General features: G+C 49.4%; 1 protein-coding gene across 1 annotated transcript in view; it reads right to left on the bottom strand.

Annotated features, from left to right (window-relative positions):
- Nucleotides 1–526: 526 nt before the first annotated feature.
- Nucleotides 527–10166, bottom strand: part of OCRL (OCRL, inositol polyphosphate-5-phosphatase) — a 58091-nt gene continuing 48451 nt past the window's right edge. The window contains exons 19-24 of the mRNA XM_019536150.1: nt 9129–9152; nt 4608–4727; nt 4260–4344; nt 3894–4021; nt 2835–2946; nt 527–2724 (exon numbers count right to left, since the gene is read on the bottom strand). Of these exons, the coding sequence (XP_019391695.1) occupies nt 2600–2724; nt 2835–2946; nt 3894–4021; nt 4260–4344; nt 4608–4727; nt 9129–9152 (594 nt within the window). The 3' untranslated portion in view covers nt 527–2599. The remainder of the gene's footprint in view (nt 2725–2834; nt 2947–3893; nt 4022–4259; nt 4345–4607; nt 4728–9128; nt 9153–10166) is intronic.

Below are 10166 nucleotides of genomic sequence, written 5' to 3' on the forward strand. Positions count from 1 at the left end.
GTAATGTATAAGGGGACAGTTTTCCTTTAAACAGCTGTGAACATCACAACTGTGCACACAGTTCTGGTTTGTACCTACCTGGATACAAGCAGTAAATCCCACCCTGCAGGTCACCATAGGACTCTTAGAGGTTCTTCAAATTTACTGCTGTTGTGTAAAGATTAAACCTGTGGAAAGTGCCGCCCCAGCACTGGGAAATTCCCTACCTATATCTTTACCCAGCACATGTGGCACCTGCCCTGCCTGGGTTGACTCAGGATGATAGACCAAGCAGATAGTGCAGCCCAGGATCCATCCACAGCATGAGGCACATGTCCCCGACACTTTACACAAGGCTCATGGGGTCAGCATGTGGGACAACTGGGCAGCCCCAGGGGCTGGATTATGGGACTCTGCAGGACACATGCAGCTCATAGGCAACGTGCAACACCCCGATCTAGCCCCCTGGGCTGCCATGCCTGCCCTGCTGAGCAATGCTTTGACCGGGGGAGGAAAAGAATGGCAGCAGTGGCAGCTGAAGCAGCACTTGACTCATTGCACATTGGAGGTTTATTTGAAATAAACAGTTTTCCAATAAATTATGCAATTAAAAAATAGACAGAGTACAAGGTACTGGAGACCTCAACAGCTCTGCCAGTGCCCAGGGAAAGGAGGGGACAGTTGCTGCAGGACACAACCTTACTACAGCTTGCCATGAGGTACCCTGGCCTCTCTCTCTCCTGGCCGGGGGAGGGGGGGGTAGGGACATGACAACTGTTCCTCCAGTCACTTATTATGCAGCTGAGCCTAGTGGACTCCTCCCTCCTATGTACCAAGTTGCCTTTGGTTATGAGGTTCTATTTTTCCCCTCTCATGACTTGGCCCCAAGACTCAGCCAACCATGCTCTGAACCCCAGAACTGAGCCCTGGGCTCCAAGCCAGCAGGTCTCTGCTTAGTGTTTCAGTAAAAGGACAAGCACAGGCCTCAGTCAGCACCCTTTCCATAAGCCTCACACACACACTGCTAAAAGAACCCCCGCCCCACCACTACTGGGCTCAAGCCCAGCTGCTCAGCCCTGCTGGGTTTTGTGATCACAGCCATGACTGAGTGCAAACTAACACAGCTTAAGGGCACCACTGGGAGTTGCCCAAAACAGGTAAGGCCCCTCCTTTCTCCATAGAGAAATGGCACATCCTTTCTGCGTTAGCTCCCTCTTGTGGCTCAGCAGGGAAGTATCAGTGCCAAGACCTGGCATCTAGCTCTCTGGTCCTGTCCTCTTTGAGAGTTGAGGGCTCCCCACTCCTGCCCTTTGGGCTGTATACAGTGCCGCAGGTAGCCACCAAGCTCCGGGTCAAACAGGGCCTTGTACCAGCTGACTGGGTCTCTGTTACAGTAACAAGCACAGGGATGACACAGATGGGAACCGTTCTCCTTGCTAGGGGAGGCAATGTGGGGTTAGGGATCTTAATGCCCATGTCAGCATGCCCAGACACTCTGGCGGTGACAGCCACTGGATGCAAAACAGCAATACAACTCTTGACATGGTTGCAGCAAGCTGATGCCCTAACAGCCAACTCCACTGAGCTATCCCCATGACACAGCAATGCATGTTGCTATATGGGACTGTCACTCATGCAACTCATACACTCAGGAATCAGGAACTCCCACAGCTGAAGAAGCCTTCACCGCCCCCCACCAGAGCCTCTGCAAACACTGTTCCCACATGAGGCTGCCCATCATTCATCAGAGCTGCACTGGCACAGCCAGGAGAGAGCAGAGCCACAGCTCACTGCTCTTTCTGGGTCTTTGCTACCATTTATTGGCAAGCCACATGGCAAAAACCGATATGCTGGGGGGAAGTAAGCGATGTGGAGGGGTGGCTGCTTCTGCAGGTGGAACAAAGGTCTGAACAGCTTGTTGTGCCAACACCACACAAAAGAGGGGAGGACCATGCACTGCTAAAGGGAAAGAAGCCAAACGTGTGGCCATAAGACATGCCCTATCCCACACTAGGTCCAGAGCAAGGGAAGATGGTCCTGGTCAGCACAAGCACATTTAGAAAGGCCCCTGGACATAGGCTGCAAGAGACAAACACCAGTACACACAAACACACATACCAGCAGGGGCAAAGAGTGAAGCCCAGGCACTAGCAGGGCAACTCCAGGCCTTTGGAGAACACACAGGCTCTGCTCTTCCAATAAATAGCTCCCCTGGCAGGGAAGGGACACAGTGGGGAAGACAAGCTTGTTTGAGAGGGTGGATGACATGAGCAATGCCAAGAACAGGTGGAAGGCCACAGAGCAAGGCCAAGACACCCACTGCATTGGCATAGCATTTGGGCACCAGGAAAATTGCCAGCAAATCCCTCAGAGAGCTGGGCCCCAGCCCAAATGCCTAACCTGTAAAGGGAGCAGCAGAGTTCTGGCTTGGGTAGTGTTGTGATGTGTGCCTGTACGGCAGCATGGTACAGGAGTGTGAAGGAAAGGCCACCTCCTTTATGACTGTAAACACAGTACTGAGTAGCTTCAAGCCTTCTGCCCTCGGGGCTCCAGGAAGGCTGGCTTCCTCAATGCCTACGGCATGGCTCCCACGCTTTGGCACCTCAGACAGACAGGGAAGTTACTCCTCATCCCCCCCAAGCAGAAAGCCAAGGAGGAAACTGATGGCACGCTGGCGATCTTGCGGCGTGTGTTTGAACATCAGGTTGGGTGGAGGCCGGAGGAGGAGACTGGTGAACAGGGTGGCTGCAGAGATAAAATCCTTCATTAGAAACAGGCAAGGACCTATGAGGGCACCAGCGAGAAGCACCACGTGCAAGGTGTGGTGAGTCAGTTAGGGCAGGCTGGACTCTTACCAATCATGTTGGCACTGACATTGTTGTCCTCTGAGTACTTCAGGAGCTCTCGGAGGAACGCCATCAAGTACCGGAAGACGTTGCGGTGGCACCGGGGCAGCTGTGAGATCACCTGCAAAGGGGGAAAAGGATCCCCCATGAGTACACATCCCTCCCATGCCAGCAAAGCTCTACCAGAGCTCCTCTCATATGTCAGTGCCCAACCGTACCATGCTTCCTTGGACTGGCACAGAGCAGGGAGGGGCCATCATCATATGCCAACCCCCACTATCCAGTGCTCAGCAGTGGGACTTTTGAGAACAGGTATCCCACAACGTCCTCAGTCCTACCTTAGGTGCTCCAACACCTTTTTCATTTTCAACCTTTTTCTGTCCCAGGACACATTAGCAAAGATCGATGGCTTGTCCCAACCCATGCCCCACCGGCCCTGCTGGTGCCTGACCCAGTGTCCCGCCCCTGCTGTAGCTTCAGTATCTGGCCATCTTTCCCATGCCAGCAAACACCTCCCCCTCCCCACCCCCCCAACACATGAACATAAACATGCATACACTGCCTCCGACAGTCCCCAAGCCCTAGCCCTCCAACCCTCGCTTCCTATACATTTACCTTCATCTGGCTCCTGGGGTTGTTCCCACGACCCTACCTGATTGCGTGCTGGTCACGCCCCAAGCATCCCCTTGCAGGCTGGAATTCTGCCAGCCTGCAAGAGGAAACCCATGCTTTTGCATGTTTTTCTGGCACTTGCTTGCAACCCTTTGAAATATTCTTGTGACCCACTTTTGGGTCGTGACCCACAAGTTGAGAAACACTGCTCTAACAGACAGACACGTACGTGACTGCAGCTGCTGTGCCCATCTAAGTCACCAGCTCCAAGGACAGGCTTGTACTGCCAGGCTCCTGAGGCTACACTGCCCACCAGAGAAGCCTCAGGATCAGAAGCCAGAGTAGCATGTACTGTCAGCAAAGGCAGGTCTCAATACCAGGCAGAGTGGGGAGCCAAAGAGGCTTCATGGTGGGCTGCAGAGATGTGTAGGGCATGCAAGGACAGAGGTACTGTACCTGTCGGCAGAGCCGGCTGTCGTGTGAACACTCAAGGCATCGCTGATACAGCTCATAACAAATGATGGGCTCTGGCAGGGCCTCCAGGAAGATGAGGAGCGCTTCAGCCACAGAGTGGTTGCTCCCCGCTGTGCCATGACAAGTCAAGGAGCACTCCCCCCACTTGAAGTAGCAACCTGAACTCTGGACTTTGCCTCTAAGACAGCTTTCCTAAGCAGGCACCTGCCAAGATGAAGGCAAGGCTCCATCATCTTCTTGGAAAAATAGGTCCCTCCAACACAAAGGCTGGATTGTTACTAGGGAACAAGCTGATTCCTGGAAGGAGACAAGAGTGAGGAAGGAAGAAACAGGGCTCAGAAAGGATACGGATTGTCTCAGGAATACTGGTGTCCAGGCAGTCAATGATCTGCTGCAGCTCGTCCTGCATACCGGGAGTCTGGAACAGGTCCTCCTACAAATAGCAAAGCCATGGCAGGTGGTAGACACAAGGCCCTTTTGAAAGGCTCCAGTGCAGACAATGCTCAAGAAGGGTTAAAGTCAGAGCTGGGGCTGAGCACTAGTATAACAGCCTAAGCCAGAGGGAGCCACCCTGCCTTAAAAACACCCACTGGAAGTCATTTGCTAGGTGCAACCAATGAACCAGGCCTGGTGTTTCATTTCAACCCCCAAACCCCACCAAGCTCCCCAACTGGAGCACAGGACATTTCCACACACCTGGTGGCAAGCATTCTTGAAGAGGTGGTCTACCAGCAGCCAGATCTCCTTAGGCACCTGCAGGGGTCTCTCATTGGCATCCTCGCTGTCCTGTGGGATCATCTGGAGAAGTGATTTCTCCTGACAGCAAGAAGCAGGTATAGTGACAGGCAGCCCCCACTCTACTACAGTGCAGAAGCTTACACGTGACAGAGACACCAGGGAGCTAGACTTACTCACTCCCACAAGGCAAGTCTACATATCAGTTACCCCCATTAGTCCCTGACCTGCCATGCCCTCAGGTCATTCCCACACTGTCACTCCCCTGGTGCCAACTCCTCACACAGGCTCATGTAGGGAACTACTACCCCACATGGGATCTGTAGGATGCAACTTCCTCCACATTCTACTCTCCTCATGCAACATCCTTTCCCTCAGTCACTGCAAACAGCCTTGCCAGCACAAAGCAGCCCAAGCCTCTTGTACAATATTACATGAAGTACTACTAGCAACTGGGAATAGGAAAGGATCCAAGCATAAGTGGAAATAAACAGCACTTTTAGGCTACTTTTCTCCAGCAGAACAAAGTCTCCTATGCAATACCTCTTTCTAGATCACAACTCACCCTGAGCCTCCAACTGTACTGACACAACGGTGCTTAAAATTTGGGCCCTGCAAGCCAGGTAAGTAGCTTTCGGGCTTATCCACAGGCCAGATCAGGCTCCACACGCCTGGATCAGCTCTATGCTGCCTCTGCCAAGCCTGTGTCCAGTTGAATTAGCCCTGCTCTGCCTCTGCCCAGCTGAGCTCTGACAGGTCTACCTTGCTGAGGATCCCTCCAGAACCAGGAAGTTCCCCGCTGGTCCAGTCCACTTGCACAGGTTTCCTCTTAAAGCAGGTAGCATGCTTGAAACAGTGGTGAAGCTGCTTAAATTACACCAGGGCAACACTGACTGGCCCCATAATCAAGAAGACAGAGCAAGAACCATCTCATACTTGGTGTGTGGTGTGCTGTTCAAGTGTCGTCTAACCCAAGGGCTCTAAAATGCTTTTCCAAGGATGCGAGAATTAAACTGGAACATGGCCAGAACAAGGTGCTAAAGCCCAGCCCAGCAGGATCATGGTGATGTGAAGGAAGCCACTGGTAGATGTCAGAACAAGTGACCTGAATTGCCCTGTCTGCCTTCTGAAATGGGCAACAATCCATCTCCCCAAAGAGACAACTCTATGTCTTCACCCAGCCCCACATCAAAAGAGAATCACAAAAGTTGAACTTCCTGCTCACTCATTCTCAGACAGAGTCCCAAAAACTCCGGGTTGGGCATGTATGGAGAACACCCCCCACATAAACTGATCCCCAGGTGGGCTTGCACAGCTCCTTAGGGCATGTGGTCATGTCTTGCACTGGAAACTCTCACCCTCACAACAGCCAAGGCACAGATGCTGCTTTTGCCTCTCAAGTTCTCTTTCTGTGGCACATTGCAGGGGTCTCAGGAGGGATGTAGCAAGCAGAGCCAGGAATTCAGGACTACCATTAAGGGAGTACAATCCAAGGATATAGAAGAGGCAGCTCACTGCATGCAGAGTGGAGGTGAATGCACTGTGAACAACTTACATGAACTTCAGAGTAAAGTTCTGCAAGCAGGTTAAGCCATGTGCAAGCACAACTTTAATAAGCCTACCCCAAATAAATAATCCAATGCAAACTGTACCTAGGGTTCAGACTGTACATAACAGGTCCCTCTCCTCTCTTCAAACACACGAGGAAAAGACCCTCAAGTAGTACATTTAGAATCCTCAACCCGTCTAGCACGGTAGAGGTTGGAGTTTGAAATCTGGACCCAAACCTAATGGCTACAGGCTGTCAGGTAAAATCATAACTAAATGGATTATATGGCAGAGATGGCTACAGTAAAAATTAGACAGGGTTCCAGGGTAACTCAGAGCAGCAACCTGTTGGAAAAGGTGGCACCAGCAGCTTCTGAGATGGGTGAGGGGCTCTCTGGCCTACCTGAAAGGGTATTCTTCATCTTGGCTTGTAGCTGTAGCTATCTGAAAATTTAGATATCACCTCCTTGCTCTGCTGTATATCAGAGTACAGTGACGTACCACCTTCTTTTCTCTTTCACCCTGTCCCTAGTACCCAAAGCTTGGAAAAGGAACAGCAGCACAACTCAGGAAGTTCTTCCATGTTTCACCCATGTTTGTTAGCAAACCTAAAAGCAGCTGCAGGAGGAGAAGCAGGGGCAAACCTCAAATGTGTATCTGGAAGACTGATGGCTTCTTCCCTCATCTCACCATCGCAGAGACTGTGTTGTTCCCATTTTAACCTCATCCCACATTTTCAGGTTTAATTTTAGCTTTTGAAAAAACACCTTTTTTCCCTTCAAATATAAATCAATAATTATAGGTAAAGTCCTTGAACTACACCTGCTCTAAACAACAGCCCACAGGAAAGTAAAAACCCCCAGTAACCAAAAGGGTTAAATGCACTAACATACCAAAATAAAAAGTATCCTCCGTTCCAAAGATAGTTTTGCCCAAGACTCACCATATTGTCTCCAGCCTAAAATGCTACATTAATGTCAATCCAGACAAATATTTTTAGTTGCATGGAAACTGTTTAACAATCTGCAAGGCCAGATTTGAACCACAGTTCTAGATTCAAACTTTGTATGACATACACAGCCTGAATCCTGGATCCAAAATAGCCTTGTTTTGAGGTGGGTTCAGACTCCACATTTTTCTAATTCTGTAAGAAATATGGAGAAAGCATGTGATTGCATTTAAACCACTGTTACAGGTAGGCATGAACTTAAATTTGATCTCTCCTAAAACTTGAACAAAGTGCATTCAGTTAACTTGTGCTTTAGAAGAAACATAGTGATTAAAATATTTTATACTTCAGACATTTTTAGGTTAGTGATAGAAACTGTTGTGAACACTAGTCTTTACCCTATCATATGCACAGCCTATCTACTGAGGGGTGGGAATTTTTTTTTTTTTTTAAAACATCACATTTCTGAAGTGCCTCCAGCTCTGTATGGTTCTGTGCCAGCATGCCCTGCGGGCTGTTTTCTGGTTCTGACTCCAGTACTATGGGGCTGTTCAGGACTTCTGAACTCCTATCAACATTGCCTGCTTCCCACTCAAGGGAAGCAGACCAGAGAGATCCCTGGGAACTGCTGTGTGATGGCTGAGTCACATAGCTATTGCAGCACTTCCTTGTGAGCTGAGCTGGCTGTCACCACGATGAAGCAGATGACCTTGCATGGCACCCTTCAGGGCGAGTCAGTATGGCCTGTAAGTCAGCTGCACGAAGTGATCTGATCCAGCATGGTGGCAATGGAGCAGAGGACCCCATGAAGCATACTTTAGGGTGGCAAAGCAGATGACCCCACATTCACTGACCTATAAAAGTGTTGTGTGGGGCCATCTGTTTCATGCAATAATACTATATTATTACAACTATAGGTTGACCCCACATAGAAGTTGATTAATTTTTATGGTTGATTTTGGAAAACCAGGTTGTGACTCATAATCAGAAAAATAAGGTAGTCAGCAACTAGAGTCTCAATTTCAGTTTGCAAACACAGGGATATTTAGAAGCAGCATCCCAGCTCTGTTGGGGTTGCTCAGCTCCCGGTATCAATGAGATTTACCAGATTGTTGGTTTTCATACTACTGCTGCAAACATCTGAGAGAAAAAAATCTATCCCTTGCAAGTGCTTTCCCCAAGCTGCAGCAAGGGTCTTCCCTCTCATCTCCCTGAGCAGACATGTTAAGATGGAAACAGAACCACTAGCCTAGGTTGGTCCTTAATCCAGGCTCCTCCTCTTCTTCCTTCACTGTGAAATCCAGTTTCCATATACTGATTAAGCATATTCCAAGGTGTTAAAGCCAGATCAAAATTTCTAGAAAAACCAACTTTGGGGCTAGAATCAATCAGGAGAATTTTTGCTCCAAAGAAAATTTAGTGAAGAATTATAAGCAACCAAAAGGCACAGTCTCTACCGTAACTAGAGCAGCGTTTCTCAGCCCATGGGTCACGACCCAGAAGTGGATCACAAGAAAATATGAAAGGGTTGTGAACAAACTGGATTCTCCTTTAAAGAAAAAGGTGGGAAACTGTGGCTTTTCCCTTGCAGGCTTGCAGAGTTCCAGCCTACAAGGATCTGCTTGCTGTGGGGGTGGGAGGGGGATGCCCCACATACTCATCCCCTGGCCCCACATGCTGGGAGGCTTTGGGGGCAGTGGGGCAAGAAGTGAGGTGCACTGGGTCAGGACTGGCCACTGATGTTTACAAATGGGTCCTGGAACAAAAAAGATTGAGAACCACTGAACTACAAAATCAGAAGCGAGCATCCAGTGCTGTCAGGCATTCTGGCTTGCCTAGGCTACATGGCTGGAACAGATGCTCCCTCTGGAGCAAACTCCTTCAGCCCCCTCCAGCAGGAAACAGAAGAAAAGTTATTTTTCTTGACCATGAATATAAACAAATGGCACTGAGAGACAGACTCCCTCAGGATTCACTTGCATTACCTTTTCTAAGAAGCTGTCTTCTCCCTGAGTGTAGAGCAGGAAAGAAAGAGGAGGAAAGGGTCATTAGCAGAGAGAATCTGATTTAGGATTATCCAGAAACAGAATCAGCATGATGAGAACCCACCAGCACTGACTGTCATTTACTTCTCACATGTTTTGCTGACACCAGTAAAGTTTAAGCTACAGCTGAAGATTTGGGTCCCAATTAGCAGAGCCCCTGTTCACATGATGTGAAGCCATGTCAGGATTTCAATGAGCATCCTTAAATGGTTTTGTACCACTGCTCAGTACTTGGCAGACATCCAAGCCAATTGCAGGAGGACATATTTGGGATCGGTGCCTGTGTGAAAACTCTTGCGCATTTCCCTTCTTGTAGCTTTACAATCATAATCAAGTGTCCTCATACAACCACACCTGTCCATCTTCTTCCAACCAATAGTTGGTGAGTTAGAGACACTCATGAGCAACACTGTATGAGATTAGGAAAATGACCAGATAAACAAGCTTCAGCTTCATGGTAAGAAACACCATCTCCTCTTTGTAAGACACTTGTCACCAGCAACTGTTCCAAGCCATTTCTAGCTGGGTACATAGCAATACATCAGCCACTCCTGAAACGCAGTAGCCATGTAGCAGTGCACAACACCGTAATTTAGAATCACAGAATCAATGAGTCGGAAGGGACCTGGATAGATCATCTAGCCTGACCCCCTGCCATGGGCAGGAATGAGCACTGGGGGTGGGAGGGGTCATAAGATCCCAGCCAGGTGCTTTTCCAGTCTCCTCTTGAAGATTTCCAGGGAAGGTGAGAACACCACCTCTCTGGGGACCCTATTCCAGGCTCTGGCCACCCTTACCGTGAAGTAGTTCTTCCTAATATCTAACCTATCTTCCCTCAGCTTGTGACCATTGTTCCTGGTGACTCCAAGGGGGGCCCTGGTGAACAGACTTTCCCCAAGTCCCTGCTGCTGGCCCCGATAAGGTTGTAGGCAGCCACAAGATCCCCCCTCAGTCTCTTCTTGCGGAGACTGAAGAGAT

This window comes from Crocodylus porosus, unplaced genomic scaffold (assembly GCF_001723895.1).
Source record: "Crocodylus porosus isolate Cpor-Errol unplaced genomic scaffold, CroPor_comp1, whole genome shotgun sequence".
In the NCBI taxonomy this organism is placed as follows: Eukaryota; Metazoa; Chordata; order Crocodylia; family Crocodylidae; genus Crocodylus; species Crocodylus porosus.